Genomic DNA, 24,021 nt, shown 5'->3' with positions numbered 1-24,021 from the left:
AAAATGGCTTTCACCATGTGTTCACCAGTCCCTACCTCAGCTCCAGAGTCACAAGTTCTCCCTGTAGGGGTGGGGGTGGGGTCAGTGTACAGTCCTGGATCCAGAGACCGAGTGAGAGCACAGCCTTGGGATTAAATGTTGGGGGAGCTTCCCTACCCCTCAGTCCCAAGAAGATGAGAGGACCATATTTCTAGTTTAGATTCTTAGAGTCCCCCTGAGCTCTTTGGCACTTGATAGTAACCCACCCTCCCCATGTGCTGCCCCATAAGAATGGGGTAGGGGAGAGGACTTGGCACTGGCTGTGGGAGGATGTTATGGCTCCATCAGCCCCTGGGCACTCTTGGAGAGGAGGATGTCACCAGGACAAGCCCCTGTTTGGGATCAGGTTCTGAAGGGGAAGGGTGAGGACAGTCAGTGGGATGCTTTCTGGGTGGTGGGGTTTGCTGGAACTCTCCAGCAGAAACAAGGAAGCAGGCCCAGCCTGACTGTTGGAAAGCCCTGGTGACCATCACTCCGAGGTCATGCACTGCAGCCGGTGTTTGAAGAACAGGAGGCGGTGTTTGGCCATCTGGCTTTCATCCAGGGATCCTGGGTAGCGGTAGCGGGCGTAAGTCTCTGCTCTGGCATTCCTTGATGTCCAAGGCAGCTTCAACTTGGATGCATGATCCACAACCACGTCAGAGCAGGAGCCGACCCGAAGAGAACCAAGCCCGTCCAGGAAGAATTCTTGGAGCGGGGAAAGGGGAGTAAACAGTGCAAGGTCCTGCTGGTGCAGAGGCTAGGCTCTGATGATGAACCTATGCAAAGACTCTTTCTATAGCTCTTAAGGGTGTAAATGAACTCCTCCAGGTCTCAGTTTTACTCAAGTGTAAAAAGGAGCCAATCTACTTATTTTCAGAGGTTCAATAAACACAGGTTGAGCTGTTTGGAGTGTTGTCTGAACCAGGGGAAGTGGCTAGGACTGGAGTAGAGGCGGCGGTGACCTTGACGGGGAAGGTCAAGGGGGAGCGTCGGCAGGGCTGGGAGTGGAGATTTAAATTGGATGCGGGCCAGGAGAGGGTAGGAAAGTCTCTCCCCTGGGCGCAGGTCTTAGTAAATCTTCGCAGACCTGCTCTAGGGTTCCCGGGGGCAGCTGAGGGCGGGTGTGGGCTTGGAGGAAGGGCTGGTGACCGCGGCGCCCCACTTCACCCCGCGGGGTCCTCGCCAGGTCGGGCCGGGAAGGGGCGCCACTCACCCAGGTGCGCCACCCGGCTGAGGCGCGGGTCGAAGCCGACCTCCCGCACCTTGTCAGTACGCGCCAGGAAGAAGTTGATCACGCCGTCGGTGACCACGCAGCCTGGGAAGCCGATGAGCTCGTGGTGGAAGCCGCGCCTCTGCCGGAGGCAGTTCCCGAGGCCGGGAGCTCCAGGCTCCAGGCTCAGCAGCTGCCGGTAAGTGTTAGCGAATCCCGAGATCTCGCGCACTGCGCCCCCTACCTGGGGAGGGAGACGGCTCCGGGAGCGGCGCAGGCTGACCCCGCTGGGCTTGTGCGCCCTTTTCCCTCGGTGGCCCTTCTGCCGCATCCTCTTCCCTTCTTCCTTGCAAGGCCCAGACTGTTCGCCAGATCCCACTTCATCGTCTTCCTGTGCCAGGGCTGGGCATTCCCTCAGTGCCCCCAGTGGACTCAGCCTGTTCAAGGACCTTCTGCCCCACCACGTCCCGTCCCCTCCCTTACCAGGTCCAGAGGCGTCCTCTCCAGCACATCCACCAGCCTCTCTAGCCGCGTCCGCGCAGTGAAGACAAAGTCATCGTCAACCCACAGCACGTACTTGGTGGTTACTTGGGACACGGCCAGGTTCCGACCTGCGAACCAGCCCTGGGGAGAAGAGAGCATAGTTGGGGAGGCTGCAGAGACAGGAAGTCCCCTCTGCCATCTTTCTTTCTCCTGCCTCCTCTCACAACAGCCTCTGCCCCTCTCCAAACTTTTGAGAGCTTTCGAATAGCTGGCAGCTGGGTAAAAAAAATGCAGGGCTTCCCCTATCCGGTTCTGAGTCATTGTTCTGGGAAAGGAAGAAGGGTCTTGGGATGCATTAATTCCTGTGTGCATTCATTCATCCATCCATCCATCACCTCTTTTATTGAACACCCAGTAGGTATTAAGCATCTCTCTCTCTTTCTTTCTTTCTAGACAGAGTCTCACTCTGTCACCCTGGGTAAATGCCATGCCGTCATAGCTCACAGTAACCTCAAACTCTTGGACTCAAGCAATTCTCTTGCTTCAGTCTCCCGAGTAGCTGGGACTACAGGCACCTATCACAATGCCTGGCTAATTTTTCTATTTTTAGTAGAGACAGGGTCTCACTGTTGCTCAGACTGGTCTCAAACTCCTGAGCTCAGGCAATCCACCCCCTCAGCCTCCCAGAGTGTTAGGATTACAGGCGTGAGCCACCACCCCTGGCCTAAGCACCATTTTAAGAAGCAGAAAGAGTAAGAAAGCTCCTGCCCCCATGGAGCTTACATTCCAGGAATCCTCATCCTAACAGGCATCCCTGCGATTTTGAGGCAGCAGATTGATGCCCCTCCCCCTGAAATCCTCTGCCCCACAGTTCAGCCTTGTTGGCTTCGCACCTTGCCAAAGGGCATGAGATAGTGCTCTACATGGGGGCCGCTAACATGCTCTGGCTTGTCGCTGTCGTCAGCGATGACCACGGTGACAGTTGGGTAGAAGCGTCGGATACTAGCGATGAGTGCCCGTAGCCGATCATAACGAAGGAAGGTCTTAGTGGCAATAGTGACCAGAGCGCTGATGTTGTACTGGGCTGAGATCAGGGCACAGAGTTGCGTGCAGACAAGGAGAGAGGAAAGAGGAGCAGGAACACATCGCTCCCAGGGCTGCCCTCTCCCTTACTGCTCCCCACCAGGCTTAGGTCTAGTATGTCCCTGCCCACCCCCAGCCTCACCTCCCTGGGTTAGAGATCCAGGCCCGTACAGACGCAGGTTGGGGGGGTGTCTTATGCGAATAGTGAAGACAGCCTCATGTCCCTCTGTGGAGAACCGTACTGGGAAGAAAGGACACTGCATTTGGCCCTTAAGGCTGGGATAACAATCTCTTTTTAGCCAATCAACATTTATGTGCCTGCTCTATGTCCCACCTTTCTAGGCCTTAGTGGACAGCAACAGAAAGTCTTTACCCCTGTGGGACTTACATTATAACAGGCATGAGAAAGACAATAAAAAGGTTTTAATTAAAACCTAGCCTATATTGACCATTTACTATGCATCAGACCCTTTTTAAAATTACCTTAGATATATGAATTCATTTAAATCCTCATGACAGCCCTGTTTGGTAGATTTTCCTACTACAGAAAAAGAAGCTGAGGCATGGAGAAGTAACTTGCCTACATTTATGCAACTATTAAGCAACAAGGAACCTAGTCAGTCTGATCCCAGGCTAAGTAAATTTTTTTAAAAAATCAGATACAGGTAAATATTGAGGAAGAGACATTTGAGTTGAAGTCTAAATGACAGGAAGGAGCCTGCTATGCAAAAATTTGGGAGCAAAAATTTCCTGCAGAGGAAACTGGCAAGTGCAAAGTCTTAAGATGGGAGCAAACTTAGTTTATCAAGCTTTGAAGACAAGCAGGAGGGCTGTTAGGCCACTTTTGCTAGAGAAATGGGAGCTCAGGAGGGTAAAGTGGTGGGCTGGGAATAGAGGCTGAATCTTCTGGCTCCTGGGACAGGTCACTTCCTGGGGCCTCCTACCATTGGCCTGAAGGGGAGACACACCCAAGGCTTGAATTTCCCTCTGGCCTGCTCCAGCCCCAAATGAACAAAGGCCCCTTCTCTTCCTCCCTGGCTCTGCTGGCCCAGTTGAAGTGCCCATTGTGTGGTTGGGCAGCTCTGGCCATTGCCCAAGTGTCTCCCACGCCCTCTGTCACTTGCCCACTCCAGCCTTTCTGGGTCCGCTCTGTTTGTCTCATCTGCTCCCACTTTCCCCTAGGCCTCACACCTGTGTCTGCTGTGTTGGCCTGGTAGCTTCGGCTGCTATAAGTGACCAGCTGCAGTTGCCGGTTGAGTTGGTCCAGCCCTGGGCTGACAAGGGTAAGATCTGGCTGCCCCTCTCCAGTGAGAGTCACTCCAGTCACTTCCCCTGCTACATCCCAGGTGCCTAGGGAGGCGCTCAGATTCACCTAGGAGAGGGGATTAGAGAGTGCAGGGTTAGACCCCAGACCCAACTCCTGCCTCCCTGATTTCTCCACCACTCCTCCACAGCCCTGTCTCCCTCCCACCATCCTTGATGCCCACCTGGCCTCCTGGCCTTCCTTTCTCTCACCTGGTATACCTCCTGACCAGAAGCTGCCTGCAGGCTCAGCCCTGGGAGCAAGGATGGAGGATCAGAATCATGTAGACAGTCCTGAATTCATCTTCACTTTCCCACCCCTCTTTCAACACACACACACCACAAAACTTTTCATCCATACCTCTTGTTGAGGCCTCAGCAAGCCACATTGCATTACAAGACTAGAAGCAACTGATTTTTGACTCTTCATCAAAGCAGTATCTCTTCCATGCACTGCCCTACCTATCTACCTCAAAAAGAATGGCTTCTTTTCCCCAAACCTCCCAGTTAGTGTTCTGAAATTTCTGGAATTCCTTATGTCCTCACCTCCTAAGGCCCTTTCTGACTTCAAGTACCCCTTTTGACAGAAGTTCCACCCCCATTCCAATTTTCCCTCATTCTTCCCCACCCAACCCCCCCTTCCATGTCCTAGATCATCTTCTAGGACCCTCCTTCCCACCTGGCACCAAGATGCTCTTCAAGGGCTGAACCTCCACTCCCTGCAGGGGGTACTGTAGGGGGGAGTTGGCAGGGGCTATGAGCAGCTGGTCAGCCGGGGACTGGCTCCTGGCAGTGGAGGATGGGGAGGACAGAGGAGGAGTCAGGAGGAGAGGGGCTCTCCCTCTTGCACAGCTGCCCTCCAGACTTCCCACTGCACAGGCAGTGGAAGGAAGTCCTTCTTTCAACCTCGTACCTTGACAGAAAGTCCTGGAACTCCTGTTCCCTTGTGGCAGAGGCAACCCTCAGCTCCTCAGGGTCAAAGGCCTTAGTGAGGTCAATGGCTCTGACCTGTCTCTGGAAGGGGAGGGGAAGACCCCTCCCACTGGACTCACAACTGCAGTTGTTCTGAGCCAGCAGCCTGAAAGTCAGAGGGCAGAGGGCAAATCATCAGAGCCCACAGTTCTGTGCATCCTACAAGCACACAGCGTCCCACACCTTTGCCTCTCAACTATGCCCATCCATTATCTGTCTCTTTTAATACTGCTCTTCAAATAGTCCTCAGGAGGAAGGACCACCGATGGGATGACCCATCCTCTAAATCTGAATTTTTCCGAGGTGTAGAATGGGGCCAGTTGCTAGGATTTCATGAGCTTCTCATCCCCATCACGTCTCCAGCTGGAACCTTTCTCATGCCTGGATCAGGACCTCGAGGGGTCTTTCAGGGCCTCCCATGACTGCACAGCCTCTCATTCCCACGACATGGTTCAGAGAGAACAGATTCCCCCCCCCCCACCCTCCACCCCCGGCTGCAGCCAGCAGCCTCCCTCTGCCACCTCCCACTTCACTGCACACAACCAGTCAGGAGAAAGCAGGCATCTGCCCCCCGCCCCCGCAATGGAGGAAACAAAAGCCCCCAGTCCACCCGCAGCCGGTCCGGTGAGGCTGCAGCCATCAGCACTCACCCCACCACTTCCTCCTTGATCCTGACGCGGATGTGTGCGTAGCGGGGCTCTGGGGCCAAGTCTGGCAGCTCGGGCCTATGGGGGCCCTGCGGAGGCGCCCACAGCGCGAGAGGTGCCCGGGGGCCTGCGCTGTCCCGGGTACTCGCGTATAGGAGCCCGAGTGAGGCGCAGGCGAGCAGCAGGACCAGCGCGCAGAGGGCACGGCGGCCCAGCCTCATCCTGGGGTGGGGGTAGGGTTAGAGTGAGAAAGGGAGGGAGGGAAGGCGAGGGCTGGGGCGCTTGACTATGGTGACCTCGGAGGCTCCGGCCGGCTTCCAGGGGCGCTCTCCGCTCCAGACATGGAGCTACCATCTGCAGCGCGAATCGCTTCCCTGGTACCCCCCGACCCCGGCCTCCGTGTCTCCAGCCTCCTTTCTTCTCGCCCTCTCCCGCATCTCGGTTTCCTCTCACACCCGAGGCCTGGCATCTTGATGCCAGAGGCACGCAGATACGGTGGTTTCTACGCGGCCATGCATAAGTAGAAAAGCACCGCATTATCAGAGCAGCCAACGTCCCCAAGCTCGCCGCCCGCCCTGGCCCGTGCGCCCCCACCCGCCACATCTGATCACCTGGGCCGGGGTGGGCTGCAGAGGGCGTCTCCACACCTTGCCTGTCGGGAAAAATGCAGAACCACGCCGGCGTTATGGGATGCCCCCGGCGGAGGTGACCCTGGGAGTGGACTCCGGAGGCTGTGCCTGGCCAGGCGAGCGCGCCCCCTCCTACCTCCTCCCGCCTCCGGCTCGGCCCCTCATCCCGCCCGGGCACTGACCTGTCTCACGCTCTAAGGCTGCGGCGAGATTTCTGTCCCGCCGCGTGGGGCTCTCTGCCCCGGCCTCATGGGGCTAGGGGCAGCCGCAGCCGGACCCGGAGCGGGGCAGGAGCCTGTCGGTGTGCTGGACCTGCCTGCCTCCGAGTGCGCCCGACCCCTCCCGCCGCCTCGGAACTCTCCGGCTTTTGTAGACCCAGCGCCGGGGTGGCTCTGGGCGTTTCCCGCCGGGGTGGAGGGCGGAGGTGGGAAAGCGCAGCACCCGGACCCCAAGGAGAAAGGCGGGGATCCCTGGCACCCTGTTCCGCTTGCCTGGCACGGAGGGCTCAGGCCGCCTTGCGGCTCTTTATACTGCAGCGACGCGCGGCTGAGCTCCGGAGCCAGTCGCGGCGGGGGCTGCCGCTCCGCGCGGGGATGCAAGCGCCTCGGCGCCTTCTGGTGGGCACCGAGGAAACTGCGGGGGCGCGAGTTGAAGCGGGAAGGTCCTCCCTCGCTCCCAGCCCACCAACCCTTCGCCCTGAAACCCTGGCATCTCAGCCGCCTGTCCCCGAGACCAGCCATTCTATTCCATACTCGCTCAGAGTTTGGAGGAGAGGAGGACCCGCGCGGTAGGGCTGTGGGAAGAGGCAGGGCAAGGGCGCGCTGCTAAAACTCATTTCGGGGAACATTTGGGTCCCTACGGTGAGATAAAGGACACAAAGACAGATTCACAACCTCCCTCCCAACCTTCGTCCCCCGCGCTTCCCAATTGTCTAACAAACACTCAGAGAGATAAACCCTCGGTAATTCAAAGGCCTAATCCCCCTACCTGCCCTTTGGTGCAGGTTTGCAGAAAGAAGGAAACCCCAGAGTGGCCACATTGGGAGTTGTTTGCCTGCAGTCTCAGGCCCTAGGCAGCAGCGTGATTCCTGACACAGCCTAGAATCAGTGTCAGAGGACCTGTGGTTCTCTGGGCCTAATAGATGTACCAAGATTTAATAAGAAAAACAGATACAGTGAGTAGGGCACCGGCCACATACACCGAGGGTGGCGGGTTCGAACCGGGCCGGACCAGCTAAAACAACAATAACAACTGCAACAACAACAACAAAAATAGCCGGGCTTTGTGGTGGGCGCTTGTAGTCCCAGCTACTTGGGAAGCTTAGGCAAGAGGATCGCTTATGCCCAAGAGTGTGAGGTTACTGTGAGCTGTGACACCACGGCACTCTACCCAGGGCGACAGCTTGAGACTCTGTCTCAAAAATAAAAATAATAATAAAAAAAGAAAAACAGATATAATAAGAAATGTAGAACATAATGAAAGTGTGTGTATGTGTGTATATTATTGACTGAGCTGCATTCAAATAAATGACTGATCAGCTGGGGGAAAACTCTACAGGGGGTTCCTTACAACAAAATTAACTCCAGGTCTATTAAATATAAGGTGTCCATAAAGTTCATGTGCAATTATGGGCACCCTGTATTTTAATATTAAAAATGAAACCATAAAAATAGTCAAATCAAAAAGTTTTTGTTTTGTTTTTGCTTACAGTTGTGGAGTGGGTGTGAGATCTCTAAGCAAGATGTAAAGGAAAATATTAATAAATGTGACTATATGAAACACTTGAATGAATAAATTACGGTAAACTAAACTTGAGAGAGAAATGATGAATTGAAATATTTGCAACTGGTAAGACAGATAAAAGCCTACTTTCCTTAAGAGCTCTTAAACAGCAGCAAGAAACAATGATCAAATGGACAAAAATTTTCTATCAAACCACTTTTTGATAGAAAAAGTGAAAATGGATTTTAAATGCATTAATATAAAAATATATTTGACCTTATTCATGATGAATTAAATGCCAATTGGAATAACAATGAAATGATTTTTTGATGACCAAGTTAATAAAGACCAAAGTGGCTCATGTCTGTAATCCTAGAACTCTGGGAGGCTGAGGCAGGAGGATTCCTTGAGCTCAGGGGTTCAAAACCAGCCTGGGCACAAGTAAAACCCCATCTGTACTAGAAACAGAAAAATTAGGCAGTTGTTGTGGCAGGTGCCTGTAACTACTGGGGAGGCTGAGGCAGAAGTATCCCTTGAACCCAGGAATTTGAGGTTGCTGTGAGCTAGGCTGATGCCAAGGCACTCTAGCCTGGGCAACAGAGTGAGACTTTGTCTCCAATAATAATAATAAATAAAATAAAGAACAGAGAGTTTGCTAAAATACTGTGGCTCTTTTGGGCACATACCTTGGAGCGTACCAAGGTACTCTCGTACCTTGGAGTTCTGTGCTGTAGACTCCCAGGCTGGAGTTGCATGCTGGTGACTCTACTGGTCTGGGGCCTCAGGGGTCCCTGCCCCCACGGCTCTGCTAGGCATTGCTATAGTCAGGGCTCTCTGCCGTGGCTCCGCCACTGTGGCAGTTCTTTGCCTGGGTCTTGAGGGTCTCAGAGGAATCCTTTGAAATCTAGGTGGAGGCCAACATGATGTCCCCAAGCTCACCCCCACAGCTGGTGCACTCTCTAGGCCAGTGAAAATGAGGTCACATGTATGCCACCAAGGTTTATTATCTGTGTGCTCCAGAGGGACAGTCATTGCAGTCCATACCATACCTAGGCCCATCTGGGCCACAGCTAGGACAGCAAAGGAAAATAGCGCTGAAATGTGGGAAGCAGGACCTTGAAATTGTTCTGCCTCCAAAGCCCTGGAATTCTGGGCCCACAACAGACAGGACAGCTCTGAAGATGCCCACAATGCCTTTGGGCATATTTATTCTTCCATTGTCTGGATGAATAATATCTGGCTTTTTTCAATCCATACTAATCAAATCTGTCCATACTACTGTTCACTTGGCTACATCCTTGGTGTTTTCTCCTAAATAGCTTTTTTTTTAATTAAAAAAATTTTTTTTGCAGATTACTACGAGGGTACAAATGATTAGAGTTTGTTAGGTAAAGTCCCTGTTGTAGTTGTGTCCCACCTGAATAGCTTTCTTATTCTTTACAACATGGCCAGATTGAGGATTTTCCAAATCTTTTTTTGCTTCCCTTTTGATTATAAATTACATCGTCAATTTGTTTCTCTTGTCTTAAGTTTTACTGTAAACAGTCTGGAGAAGCCATGTCGCATCCTCCAAACTGTTCTTAACTCATAGATATTTCTTCTGCCACATGGTCTATTTCATTGCTCATAAATTCCTCCTGCTGCAAAACATGAGGATACAAACACAACTTGCCCAAGTTTTTTGCCACTTTAGGCTTTCCCCCAATTTCCAATAACATGTTTCTCATTTCTATCTGAAACCTAATCAGAATGGTCTTTACTGCTCATTCTCCTCATGACCACTTAGGTGATCTCTAAGAAGACTGAGGATGTCTGTACGGCTCTCCTTTTCTGCTAAGACCTCACAAAAGTCACCCTAATGTTTCATTCATGCTGATGCAGGCTTTTTCCAGCATGCATCTACAAACTCTGCCAGCCTCTACCTGTTGTCCAGTTTCAAAGCCACTTCCACATTTTAAGGTATTCGTCACAGCAGCACCCTACTTCTCAGTACCAAATTGTCTCAGTCTCTTTCTGTTCCTATAACAAAATACTTTAGGACTGGGTAATTTATAAACAACAGAAATTTATTGTTCACAGTTCTAGAGGCTGGGGAGTCCAGGATCAAGATGCAGGCCCATCTTTCACAAATGGTGCCTGTTAGCTGTACGTGTATCCTTACATGAAAGAAGAGGAAACAGCTCCCTAAGCCTCTTTGATAAGGGTGTTAATTCCATTTATTTTTTTTTTCATCTCTTTTTTTGTTCATCCACATTTATTCATTTTAAGCACAGACATACATCTGATTGCTTTCTTATGTTTTCAAGTCAGATCTGAACATTTAAATATTACAATACATTAAAGTATAAAGGACTTTCCTCTTGTTTCTCTTTCTTACCGTACATATAATGGTCAGGGATTTATTAACTTGTTAAGAATTGGCTTGCCTCATAGCACAGTGGTTACGGCGTCAGCCACATACACCTAGGCTGGCGGGTTCGAACCCGGCCCGGGCCAGCTAAACAACGACAACTGCAACAAAAAAATAGCCAAGTGTTGTAATGGGTGACTATAGTCCCAGCTACTTGGGAGACTGAGGCAAGAGAATCACTTAAGCCCAAGAGTTTGAGGTTGCTGTGAGCTGTGACACCATGGCACTCTACCAAGGGCAGCATAATGAGACTCTGTCTCAAAAAAAAAAAAAATGTTAAAAATTATGTGTACTGGACGGTGCCTGTGGCTCAAAGGAGCAGGACGTCAGCCCCATGTGCCGGAGGTGGCGGGTTCAAACCCAGCCCCGGCCAAAAACTGCAAAAAAAAAAAAAAAAATTATGTATACTGGTAAGTTATGCGGCTTGTATTTTGTTTCTGTAGAGTGAAAGGACTGTCACAAACTGTCTTACACAAAGGAGTATTAGGCCTACCAGTACTGAGAAGCACTCTTCTGCATTACTGAATCCTCCCAAGTGTTCTGCTCAGTAAGAAAGCTCTTTTCATAAAGGAAGGATGGGGTTAGACTGTGATAGCAGGTAAACTAATTTGGGGTCCAGGAGATCATGTCAACTAGACATACAGTAAATACACAGCTGGATTAGAATGGCCACATCAGTGAAAGTCTCAGGTCTTGCACAGGAACCTGATAGGTACATGCCCGTCGGCCACAGGCTGAGTGTCAGATCTCAGGCAGAAGGGAGACTGTTCAACAAGATTGTTAGTTTCTCGTTTCAACAAGCTGAATATTACATCATCGGCAGAAAGGGTAACTTGTTGTTTTACTCTTCAAGGAGATAAGAATATTCATCCACATTAACATTCCTTATAGAATGGTTATCTCAATGAACAAAATTCTTCCCTCTAGGTCATCTAAGTGATGCTCAAGAAAGAATGAAATAACAACCACAGAAAGGAGGATTCACACAAACACTGAAAGTTCATGGGGACCAGAACAGAAGCTCAGTGAAGTATCAGTGAACACCTCTCCCAGGCGGGACCTGCAGTCCCCTGAGGATATGCAGGGTCTCGGTGAGTTCCAGCTAGAGACTGTTCCCCCACTTGGAACACAGTGAGTACCTCCTAGTGACCATACACTGACCTGGGCTTACTGGGCCATTATCATTTAACGAAACTGGCAAATTTCGACCTCTATGCACTCATGGGAAGGTGCGTGGGAAACGTGCATGCTGTTAAGAAGTCCGCTATGGAACCCCAACCTGTCAGTTACCCCAAAGGCAGGAGGACACACCCAATCCTGCCTGGGAAAGGGGGGACAAACCAGTTCTCTTACTCAGCCTATGTAGGAAGTAGTGGTTCAGAGTTCAGGGTCTCTTCCTCATTCTCAGAGAGGGTCCTGTCTCACTATGAGAGGTAACAAGTGCATGTTGACAGTGATTGCTTTGTGTCTGTGGTCACTCCCTCCTTGGCTAGGCACCAGTGCTCATTCTTGACACTGGGAGGCAAGAATAAGGGAACAGCCTCCTCCAAAGGGATTGAACAAGAGCATCCTGGAGATAAGCTTGGATGTGAGGACACGTATCATCCTGAGGGTATAAATACTGCGTACAAGCAGAAATTCCAGGTGCTATTTCAGACTTTTGAGATTCAAGGGCTCTGGCCTGTAACAGGGAATTCTGGTAATATCTGGATTATGGATAAAACAAATAGAAAATTTCACTGAAGCAGATATATGATATAAAGAAAGGGTGGGTTGGAAAATAAGATGGCAGGGGAGGCAGCGGGACCCAGAGGGCCCAGGAGGGGAGGAGAGACCTGGTGGGTTGTGCTGTGCCACACCTGTCATCCCCTCTGCCTCCTCAGAAGCCTCTGTGACTCTGCTGTGCTCTGCGATGCAGGCCTGGGGCTATAGCCAAGCGTGGGCACTCAGTTGCTTCACGCAGCTTCACTGGTCGGATGATGGATGTTGTGCTCCATTTTGAAATATGGCAGAGCTTCCGCTCGGCTCTGCTCCACGTGTACCCCCAACTCACCTTACTGGTTGGGTTGGGGTTGTTGCTAGTCTATATATTCCATGAAATGAAGGTCTCCTGCTTTACGATCACGTGGGATAAGAACGATACCTACATGGTAAGAAACACCCTGGAGGAACTCTTTGTTGTTTCCCGTTCCTATTCCCGCACATCTAAATAAGCCGGGCTGGCTGAGAAATTGCTAGAACATTCCTCTTCTAGGAGAGGGTAGGCAGGGCTGGGGCTCTGGAGGATGGAGGTTTCTACCTCAGGCTCACAGGCTGCCTGCCTCGGTGTTGTGGTGGGTTCCAGGAATAAACCCTAAACACAGAGGTTTCATGGTCCTGGTTTAGCATATTTAGAAAGTTTGAGTTATTTGAAGGAAAATAGTCTGTCCTAGAATTTGATGTTGAATCACTTTGTCATGTGAGTTGTCACTCAACCTTGAAGCAAAGCAAGGCCAAAAGCCACTGAGCTCTGTCCCCAGGTTACAGGGTCCTCTTGAGGGAGCAGATGTGACAGTTGTCTTCTGATCTTGTGTTCTCCTTGAGCACAGGATTTCTGAGGACACCAAGTGAGGCTTTCACAGTCCAAAGGCTTTGAATTTTTCAAAGAAGGACAAATTGGAATTATTTTATCACTTTAAAAAATTAATAAAGGAAAATAAAATTCTATTAATTAAAATAGGGAGTCATATTACTTGTGGATAATGGATGTCTGAGCTTCCTAGAGAAGAGGAGGAGAGAAGTTAATCCAGACTTTACTCTTTCCTTTTTGTTTTCATTATCAGGGCAGAGCCAAGAGGAGGCGGAAACTTGGAACAACCAGAGGTAAGGTTCTGTATATTCACCCCGGTCTCTGCAAGGGTGAGCTTCCCTGTTTTTCTCTGAGGCCCCAGGTCTATGATCTCTGAGGGTGTCATTTGCTAGATACAGTCTCGCTGGGAAAACAGAGTCCTGAGAGGAGACAGGATTGAATGGGACCTGAGGTACTTCTCAGAGTCTCTGCTCTACACATCTCCGGGCAATGGGTGTGGACAGTATGAGGATGAGAATGGTGAGGAAGGACTACCTATTAGTTTGGCTTTGGAACTTCTGTCCCCTGGATTTGCATAACCACTTTGACTTCCTAGGTGCTCAGATTCCTCTTTGACCTGAACACTGGTGTCTGGGCTTCACATGGTGGTTTTGAGCAGCATGTGGAATAATGGACATGAAAGTACTTTCTAAATGAGGCCACATACACACGTGAACCTTGCTAATATTACTGTTGACCATTTGGCCTTTTCTGCTGATTGACCCTGTCTGTTGATCTGTCTTTAATATCCCAAGGGTCTCCCATAAAGGGACTCCTGTATGATCCTTCTGCTTTTAACTTCCTTATATATATCTTTATCTCTTGGTTTCTCATGAAGAAAAATTCACCAGAGAGGAGGAAAGGAAGTCAGTTTCTTCCCTGATGAGGTTATTAATGTCTCTCCTTCTCTACGTACTTTTAAAAGTATGTTCTATGCATTCAGGGATTCAGTGCACCTGCCACAGTCATGGGAGTGAAGGCCTTGGAACTGTGATGTCAGGGATGGGGGTGAGGTAAGGGGGCCAGCAGGGTTTGGGTGGCCCCACCCCCACAAGGCAAGCAGGCCCCCATTTCCTTGTTCTGATCCTCGCTGCAGTTCTGTTCCTCCTGTCTTCTGCAGCCCCTGGGGTCAGGACTGTGACACCATCACATTTGGGCAATTACTCCCAGGAAGGGTGCTTTCTGACATCTTTCTGAGGCCTCTTGTCTAGGAGAACCTGAAGCCTGCAACATTGTAAAACATGGTCACTGCTCCCTTTCCAACCCCCATACCATGGCACTCCTGGAGAGACATGTTAAGAAGAGCGGTGATTTCTTGCTCTCGTTTATCCTGCATTTTCCTGGGCAGGATGAGCTGTCACCTCTTGCCTTTGGGGTAACGACAGGCTGAAGTCACAAAGCAAACCTCTTCCCAGCATATATCCTCCCTAGGAAGCCTCTCCAAGAACACACAGGGGACCAAATTTGCAAGTTTAACGGCAGGACAATGGGCCCAGGTTGCCCAGGCCAGGGCTAGACCAGTAGGGGCTCCTCACTATTCAATTCCATTTATACGATTATGACCTAATCACCTCTGAAAGGCCCCACCTCTTTTTTTTTCTTTTTATTTATTTATTTATTTATTTTTTATTGTTGGGGATTCATTGAGGGTACAATATGCCAGGTTACATTGATTGCAATTGTTAGGCCAAGTCCCTCTTGCAATCATGTCTTGCCCCCATAAAGTGTGACACACACCAAGGGGCCCTACCTCTTAATACCAACACTTTGGTTTATTTTTTTATTTTTTTATTTTTTATTAAATCATAACTTTGTACATTGACACATTTATGGGGCTCAGGGTACTGCTTCGATATATAATGTGAAATGCTTACATTGAACTAAGTAACACATCCATCACAATTATACTCATTTCTTAATAGTTTTGAAATGTACCACTGCATCATGCACATTAGGTGAGGTCCCCCCAGTACTCGCCCTCCTCCCATATCCCCCCTCCTCTCCCCTCTCTCTCCTCTTCCCTTCCACTTTCTGGACTATAGTTACGTTTTGCAATTCCTATGAGTGTGTAGGTGATTATATATTGATTTCATAGTAGTATTGAGTACATTGGATACTTTTTTCCCCATTCTTGAGATACTTTACTAAGAAGAATATGTTCCAGCTCCATTCAGGTAAACATAAAAGATGAGAAGTCTCCATCTTTTTATGGCTGCATAGTATTCCATGGTGTACATATACCACAATTTGTCAATCCATTCATGGGTCTATGGGCACTTGGACTGTTTCCATGTCTTGGCTATTATGAATTGGGCTACAATAAACATTCTGGTGCAAATGTCTTTGTTGTAAAATAATTTTTGATCATCTGGGTATATACCTAGTAGAAGAATTGCAGGATCGAATGGTAGATATACTTTTAGTTCCTTGAGTGTTCTCCAAACTTCTTTCCAAAAAGGTCGTATTAGCTTGCATTCCCACCAGAAGTGTAGAAGCATTCCCTTCTCTCTGCATCCATGCCAACATCTGTAGTTTTGGGATTTTGTGATGCAGACTAATCTTACTGGACTTAGATATCTCAAAGTGGTTTTGATTTGCATTTCTCTGATGATTAAGGATGATGAGCATATTTTCATGTGTTTGTAGGCCATGTGCCTGTCTTCATCAGAGAAGTTTCTGTTCAAGTCTCTTGCCCACATAGAAATGGAGTTATTTATTCTTTTCTTATTGATTAGTTTGAGTTCTCTGTAGATTCTCGTTATCAGACCTTTGTTGAAAGAATAACCTGCAAAAATCTCCCATTCTGAAGGTTGTCTGTTTGCTTTACTTACCATGCTCTTGGCTGTGCAAAAGATTTTTAGTTTGATCAGATCCCAGTAATGAATTTTTGGTGTTGCTTCAATTGCCTGGGATGGGGGGGGTCCTCCTTATAAAATATTTTCCCAGGCCAATTTCTTCAAGTGTTGTCCCTGCACTCTTTTCTAGTATTTTTATAGTTTCATGTCTTAAGTTTAAGTCTTTTATCCAGTAAGAGTTAATTTTTGTTAATGGCGAAAGTGGGGGTCCAGTTTCTGTCTTCTACAAGTCACCAGCCAGTTCACTCAGTTCCATTTGTTAAATAGGGAGTCTTTTCCCTACTGAATATTTTCGATAGGCTTGTCAAAGATCAAATGGCAATAAGTAGTGGGGTTCATCTCTTGGTTCTCTATTCTGTTCCATAAATCCACCACTCTGTTTCTGTGCCAGTACCATGCTGTTTTGATCACTATAAATTTATAGTACAGCCTGAAGTCTGGTAATGTGATACTTCCTGATTTGTTCTTATTTCTGAGTAATGTCTTTGCTATTCAAGGCTTTTTCTTATTCCATATAAAACGAAGTACTATTTTTTCAAGTTCTTTGAAGTATGACAGTGGAGCTTTAATAGGGATTGCATTAAATCTGTAGATTGCTTTGGGTAGTATGGACTTTTAACAATGTTGATTCTTCCCAGCCATGAGCATGGTATGTTTTTCCATTTGTTAACATCTTCAGCTATTTCTTTTCTCAGAGTTTCATAGTTCTCTTTATAGAGATCTTTCACGTCCTTTGTTAGGTAAATTCCAAGATATTTCATCTTCTTTGGCACCATTGTAAAAGGAACAGAGCCCTTGACTATATTTTCAGCTTGACTATTGGCATATATAAAAGCTACTGACTTGTATGTATTGATTTTATATCCTGAGATGCTGCTATATTCCTTGATCACTTCTAAGAGTTTTGAAGTTGAGTCCCTGGGATTTTCCAGGTATAGAATCGTATCATCAGCAAAGAATGAGAGTTTGATCTCCTCTGACCCTATTTGGATACACTTAATCGCCTTCTCTTGCCTGATTGTGATGGCTAAGACTTCCATTACTATGATGAATAGCAGTGGAGACAGTGGGCATCCTTGCCTCATTCCTGATCTGAGTGGAAATGTTTTCAATTTTACACCATTCAATATGATATTGGCTGTTTGCTGTAGATGGCCTCTACCAGTTAAAGAAATGTCCCTTCTATGCCAATTTTCTTAAGTGTTCTGATCATGAAAGGATGCTAGATATTATCAAAGGCTTTTCCTGCGTCAATTGAGAGAATCATATGGTCTTCATTTTTTTTTTTTTTTTTTTTTTTTTTTTTTTTTGTAGAGACAGAGTCTCACTGTACTGCCCTCGGGTAGAGTGCCGTGGCGACACACAGCTCACAGCAACCTCTAACTCTTGGGCTTACGCGATTCTCTTGCCTCAGCCTCCCGAGCAACTGGGACTACAGGCGCCCGCCACAACGCCCGGCTATTTTTTTGTTGCAGTTTGGCCGGGGCTGGGCTTGAACCTGCAACCCTCAGCATATGGGGCCGGCGCCTTACCAACTGAGCCACAGGCGCCGCCCGGTCTTCATTTTTTATTTTATTGATATGATGTATTATATTTCTAGATTTGTGTATGTTGAACCAACCCTGTAACCCTGGAATAAAACCAACTTGATCATGGTGTATAATTTTTTTGATGTGTTGTTGAATCCTGTTTGCTAAGATCTTCTTGAATATTTTTGCATTAATATTCATTAATGATATTGGTCTATAATTTTCTTTCTTTGTTGGATCCTTTCCTGGTTTGGGTATCAGGATGATATTTGCTTCATAGAATGTGTTGGGAAGTATTCCTTCTTTTTCTATGCTTTGGAAAATGTATAATATAGGTACTAGTTCCTCTTGAAAGGTATGACAGAATTCGTATGTGAAGCCATCTGGTCTTGGACTTTTCTTTTTTGGGAGATTTCGTATTGTTAATGCTATTTCAGTGATTGATATAGGTCTATTCAAGATTTCTAATTATTTCTGGTTGAGTCTAGGAAGGTGGCGTGCTTCCAGGTATTGGTCCATTTCCTTCAGATTTTCATATTTCTGGGAAGAGAGATTTTTGTGGTAATCATTGAGGATTTTTTGAATTTCTGAAGTGTTTGTTATTACTCCTTTATTATTTCTTTTTTTTTTTTTTTTTGTAGAGACAGAGTCTCACTGTACCGCCCTTGGTAGAGTGCCATGGCCTCACACAGCTCACAGCAACCTCCAACTCCTGGGCTTAAGCGATTCTCCTGCCTCAGCCTCCCAAGTAGCTGGGACTACAGGCGCCCGCCACAACGCCCGGCCATTTTTTGGTTGCAGTTTGGCCAGGGCCGGGTTTGAACCCACCACCCTCGGTATATGGGGCCGGCGCCTTACCAACTGAGCCACAGGCACCGCCCCCTTTATCATTTCTGATAGATGATATTAGAGATTTTACTTTTCTATTTCTGGTTAGGTTGGCCAAAGATTTATCAATTTTGTTAATCTTTTCAAAAAACCAACTTTTTGTTTTGTCGATCTTCTGAATGATTCTTTTTCAATTTCATTTAATTCTGCCCTAATTTTGGTTATTTCTTTTCTTCTGCTGGGTTTGGAGTTGGAATGTTCTTCCTTTTCCAGTTGCTTGAGATGATCCATTAAGTTGTTGGCATCCTCTCTTTCTGTTTTCTTTTTCTTTTATTTTCTTCTTCTTCTTTTTTTTAGACAGAGCCTCAGGCTGTCGCCCTGGGTAGAGTGCTGTGGCATCACAGCTCACAGCAACCTCCAACTCCTGGGCTTAAGCGATTCTCTTGACTCAGCTTCCCAAGTAGCTGGGACTACAGGCACCTACCACAATGCCCAGCTTGCTCTTTTATTTTATTATTATTATTTTTTTGGTTGTAGTTGTTGTTTGGCAGGCCCAGGCTGGATTTGAACCTGCCAGCTCTGGTGTATGTGGCTAGCACCTTAGCAATTGAGCTACAGGTGCTGAGCCTCTTTCTGTTTTCTTGATGAAGGCTCCAATGCTATAAATTTCCCTCTTAGGACTGCCTTTGCAGTATCCCACAGTTTTTGATAATTTGTGTCTTTGTTATCATTTTGTTCCAAAAATTTGGTGATTTCCTTCTTAATCTCATCTTTGACCCAGCTATCATTCAGCCTAAGATTATTTAGTTTCTGTGAATTTGAGTATGAAGATTCCTGTTGCTGTTGAGTTCAACATTTATTCCATGCTGGTCCTAGAAGATACAAGGAATAATTTCTATACTTTTAAATTTGCTGAGGTTAGACTTGTGTCCTGGATACAATCTATTTTTAAGGATGACCTCAAAAATAGGTTGATGAGAAGAAGGTATATTCAGTTTTATTAGGGGAAATGTAAAGAAGTCTGTAAAGTCCATTTGTTCTAGGGTCAGGTTTAAGTCTCCTTCATTTCTCCTTGGAGGATCCATCCAAAGCTATTAAAGGGGGGTTAAAATCTCCAACTATTATAGTGCAGGAAGATATCAAGTTGTTCATATCCATTAGGGTCTGCTTTATGAATTGAGGAGCATTCTGATAGGGTGCAATGTTAATTATCAAAATCTCTTCATGTTGGGTGTTTCTCTTGACAAACATGTAGTGACCTTCCTATCTTTCTTGGTTTAAAGCCAGTTGTATCTGCTACTAAAATTGCAACCCCTGATTTTTTCTGGTTTCCATTTGCCTGTAATATATATAAGTTCATCCCTTCACCCTGAGTCTAGTTTTGTCCTTTAAGGTAAGACGAGATTCTTGTATACAGCAGATATCCAGTCTGAGTTTATATATCCAGTCAGCCAACCTGTGCCTCTTTAGAGGACAATTTAAACCATTCACATTAATTGAGAGAATAGATAAGCCTGGTTATGTTTTGGGTGTCATGATTTTTGGATGTCCAGTGGACATTTTTAATCCTTTCCCCACTGTGGAAGTTGGGTTTTGTTCAAAAATTTCTGGGTGAGTTTACTTTGGAGGTAGAGCATTGCACTGGTCATTGTGGAGCATGGGTCTGAGAATATCCTGGAGAACTGGTTTAGTTATGGCAAATTTCTTCAACATGTCTATGTCCTTAAAATACTTGATTTCTCCATCACAAATGAAACTCAGTTTAGCTGGATACAGGATCCTGGATTGGAAGTTGTTTTGTTTTAGGAGACTGAAGGTTAATGACCATCTTCTTCTGGCTTAAAATGTTTCAGCTCAGAGATCTGCAGTCATTCTGATACTTTTTCCTTTGTAGGTGATGCTCTTCTGGCTGCTTGCAGAATTTTCTCCTTCGTCCTAACTTTGGCAAAGTTAATCATAATGTGTCTAGGAGATGCTTTATTTGGATTGAGTCTTGCTGGGGTTCTGAAACTGTCTGCTATCTAAAGTTCTGTATTTCTTGCAATGCTTGGGAAATTCTCCTCCAAAATCTCTTGGAGTAGAGCATCTGTACCTTTAGGACCATCCTCTTCCCCTTCGGGAATTCCTATAAGACGAATGTTTGATCTTTTGAAATGATCCCACAACTCTCTCAGGGAATGATCAGTTTTTGCTCTCCATTTGTTTGCCTCTTTGAGTGTTTGGGAATGTTCAAAAGTTTTGTCTTCAGTTTCAGAGATCCTTTCTTCTGCCTGATAAACTTTATTACTGAGGGATTCTACTGTATTTTGGAGCTCCTCAACTAAGTTTTTCGTTTCCTTGAGCTCTGCTATCTCTTTTCTCATTATGTCCATATTTTTGGTGACTTGGGCTTTGAATTCATTAATGACTTGAGACAACTTTAGAACTACTCTTTGGAATTCACTTTCTATCTTTTCTTCCATTCTATTTATCTTATTTGCATCCATATTCTGAATTTGGTTTCTGACATTGCTGCCATTTGTCTATGCATGGGCATCTTTAGTTGTATCTCCTTTGTCATTTCCTGGGGGGGGGGGAGGGTTGATCTACCTCTGTTCACAGGCTCTGTTGGAGTCAAGGCCCCGGCCCTGCCCTCTGGTCTCAGTCCCCACCCAGCTAACCTCTGCTTGCCAGACCAGTTGGAGTCAGGGGGCCATGCCCCTGCCTGCCAGTCTCAGTCCACTGCCTGGCAAGCCTCTGTTCACAGGCTCTGTTAAAGTCAGGGCACTGCACCCTGTCCACAAGTCTCAGTCCTCACCCAGTAAGCCTCTGCTCACCAGCCCCCCTGGAGGCATGGGAGCATGCCCAGCAAGCCACTGCTCAAAGGTTCTGTTGGAATCAGGGGACCATGTCCTTGTTAGTCACACCTAACGAGCCTGTGCTCAGAGGTCCCACAGGGGCTGAATACCAGCCCTGTCTGCCAAACTCAGTCCACATGGGGCAACCACCCTCCCCCTGTGGGTGTGGTAAGAGCCAAGGGTTCTGCACCCCGTCAGGCCAGACACAGCCAGAACCGAGGGTCAACACCACCACTGGCCAGGCATAGTCATAACCGGGGGACTGCTCCTCCTCCCACCGAGTGTCCCTTTCTTCCCACGCCCTCTTTCTTCCCTATTAGTCACAGATTCTGTCCTGATGGTTGGCAGTCCACACTATGCCCAGATCTCTCAGGATAAGGCCAAACACTCTGTGCTCTTCAGGGAGCAGAACTTCAGACTGCCATGTGAGGGGGAAAGAGTGGACTGGGAGTTTGGACTTGTGGGAGAAAATATCTGTTCAATTTTATGCCTGGTGGAGTGATGTCTAGATTCATAAGTGGGGCATCCCTGGAGAAAGAGACCTGGAGTTTAGCGGCTCTCTCCAGCCAGATAAAATGAGAGGTCTTTTGTTCCCTGCTCCCTTGCAGATAGCCTGCGGCAGGCTTCCTGCTTAGGGAAGGGGTCTACCATCCTCTAGTCAATAGTCTTTGCACCTGTAATTTGTTTTCTTGAAGTTACAGCTTGCTGAACTTCTTTCTTGGCTCATCTCCCTACCTTTGGCTTCATAGGGTCCAATTCCATCCAGTTTTACTTCCTCTACTCAGGAGCCTTTGCCAAGGGTTGCTACCAGTTGGCCATCTTCTAATATCAACACTTTGGTGGTTAGGTTTCAATATATGAATTTTAGAGAGACATAAACATTTATTTTGATGTCTTTTTTTCTTTCTGCTCATACTTTATTCAGAAACTACTCTTTGTTTGTTTGTTGTTTGGCAGACCTGGGCTGGTCCAGTGTATGTGGCTGGCATCCAGTGTATGTGGCTGGTGCCCTAGCCGCTTGAGCCACAGGCACTGAGTTGCTATTTTTGTTATTTATATTACATCTATGTATGTTACAATTGCAACAATACATTGTTATAGTTATTAATTTATGTAATTTTATGTCTTTTAAGAAAGCAGAAAGAAAGGAGAGCAAGTATATGTTGATAAGGTTGGTTGTATTACCTTTGTTACTTGCCATTTCAATTTTTTCCCCTTTGTTCCTGTGTATTCAAGTTACCATCTGGCGTTTTTTGCCTAGTTCAGTACAGCTTTGCTCCTACCCACATCCTTAACACTTTAATTGGCAAATATATTACATTCCTATATGTCAGAAGTTAGATCACCCACTTCGACTATGTAATTATCTTTCTCTTATTGTAGTCTGCCCATTCCTAGCTATATATATATAGTTTTGGAGATGAGTCTCGATTTTTTGCTTGGACCAGAAAGCAGTTGTGCAATTATAGTTCACTGCATCCTTGAACTCCTGGGCTCAAGTGATTCTCCCACCTCAGCTTCCCGAGTAGCTGAGAATACACATGTGCACCACCACACCCGGCTAATTTTTTATTGTTTTTTTTCATATAGAGATGGGGTCTTCCTATGTTGCCTGGGCTGGCCTCAAACTCCTGGGCTCAAACAATCCTCTCTCCCCTCAGCCTTCCAAAGTGCTGGGATTATAGGTGTGAGCTACTATGCCCAGCCTATATTTTTAAGATATATTATTATTAGATGCATACGAACTTAAAATACATTTGCTAGCAAATAAAATATACACAGGAAGCCATTCTTTTTTTTTTTGTAGAGACAGAGTTTCACTTTATTGCCCTCGGTAGAGTGCCGTGGCGTCACACAGCTCACAGCAACCTCCAACTCCTGGGCTTAGGCGATTCTCCCTGCCTCAGCCTCCCCAGTAGCTGGGACTACAGGCGCCCACCACAACGCCCGGCTATTTTTTTTTGTTGTTGCAGTTTGGCCAGGGCTGGGTTTGAAGCCGCCACCCTCGGTATATGGGGCCGGCGCCCTGCTCACTGAACCACAGGCGCCGCCCACACACAGGAAGCCATTCTATCTGCAGTGTTGCTTTTGCCCTGAGTGCTGTTTTTGTCTGATATTTATGTAGGTATTTTGGCAGCCCATATCTGTATTAATAAATATTACATAATAGCAAATGTGACACCAGTGATGGAAACCAAAGAGAAAAGCCCCAATCTTCATGAACTAACATAATATTTTTTTCTGTGTCACAGTCTAAAGCTAGGTGGTTTGTGGAGGGTTGGGCCAGTCTGACAGAAACTCTTCTGTCTTCAATTTGTGGTCCCCAGGTCATGCTGTGTGTCAACAAGTCGAAGAAAAGAGAAAACATGGATGTTTATAGGGCCATTGAACAAAACTCAATCACCCTGCTCCGGTTAACCACAGCAGAGACTAGGAAATGTTCAGCTGTGTGACCGGGAGGAAAATGAAATGAAATGTGACATGGTGAACATATGGGCTCTTCCAGAGCCTACCTTCTATTCACCAAATTTCTATTTTATTTATACTCACAGATATATAACATACCCCTAAGGGAGAGAATTTAAATTCCCATGTAGTCCTTACTTCAAGTTCAAACCAAAATCTCAGAGTGTTTTGAAGTCTTATTTTTTTTTTTTTGAGACAGAGTCTCACCCTTGATAGAGTACAGTGGCGTCACAGCTCACAGAGCTCACAGCAACCTCTAACTCTTGGGCTTAAGTGATTCTCTTGCCTCAGCCTCCCAAGTAGCTGGGACTACAGGCACCCACTACAACACCCGGCTATTTTTTGTTGCAGTTGTCATTATTTAGCTGGCCTGGGCCAGGTTTGAACCTGACACCCTTGGTGTATGTGGCAGGTGCTAT

The 24,021-nt window shown here is 47.0% G+C and overlaps 1 protein-coding gene across 7 annotated transcripts; it reads right to left on the bottom strand.

The window, feature by feature from the left end:
* Positions 1 to 55: 55 nt before the first annotated feature.
* Positions 56 to 6,897, bottom strand: B4GALNT1 (beta-1,4-N-acetyl-galactosaminyltransferase 1). 7 transcript variants are annotated; one of them, XM_053554949.1, is made up of 12 exons: positions 6,530 to 6,897; positions 6,330 to 6,370; positions 5,722 to 6,220; positions 5,013 to 5,177; positions 4,779 to 4,885; positions 4,313 to 4,353; positions 3,989 to 4,169; positions 2,940 to 3,038; positions 2,608 to 2,798; positions 1,715 to 1,855; positions 1,235 to 1,592; positions 56 to 726 (listed from the first exon to the last, which is right to left on the bottom strand). In XM_053554949.1, the coding sequence occupies exons 3-12, from the start codon at positions 5,937 to 5,939 to the stop codon at positions 509 to 511; spliced, it is 1,719 nt and encodes a 572-aa protein (XP_053410924.1). In that variant the 5' UTR covers positions 5,940 to 6,220; positions 6,330 to 6,370; positions 6,530 to 6,897; the 3' UTR covers positions 56 to 508. The 7 variants fall into 7 exon arrangements, 6 of the variants coding, with proteins under 6 accessions (XP_053410924.1, XP_053410923.1, XP_053410921.1 ...); XM_053554948.1 differs by having other exon boundaries at positions 5,722 to 5,940; positions 6,530 to 6,896; XM_053554946.1 differs by lacking the exons at positions 6,330 to 6,370; positions 6,530 to 6,897 and having other exon boundaries at positions 1,235 to 1,475; positions 5,722 to 5,954.
* Positions 6,898 to 24,021: the final 17,124 nt, after the last annotated feature.

The sequence above is a fragment of the Nycticebus coucang genome, chromosome 12 (genome assembly GCF_027406575.1).
Source record: "Nycticebus coucang isolate mNycCou1 chromosome 12, mNycCou1.pri, whole genome shotgun sequence".
In the NCBI taxonomy this organism is placed as follows: Eukaryota; Metazoa; Chordata; class Mammalia; order Primates; family Lorisidae; genus Nycticebus; species Nycticebus coucang.
The sequence above is the reverse complement of the archived record's forward strand: the minus strand, read 5'-3'. Positions and strand labels throughout refer to the sequence as shown.

Coding starts and splice junctions, on each gene's coding strand:
- B4GALNT1 (XM_053554949.1), bottom strand. CDS start 5,939: ATGAGGCTGGGCCGCCGTGCCCTCTGCGCGCTGGTCCTGCTGCTCGCC. Junction 5,178..5,721: donor ATCAAGGAGGAAGTGGTGGG/GTGAGTGCTGAT, acceptor TCTGACTTTCAG/GCTGCTGGCTCAGAACAACT. Junction 727..1,234: donor CAGCCGGGTGGCGCACCTGG/GTGAGTGGCGCC, acceptor CCCCGCTCCAAG/AATTCTTCCTGGACGGGCTT.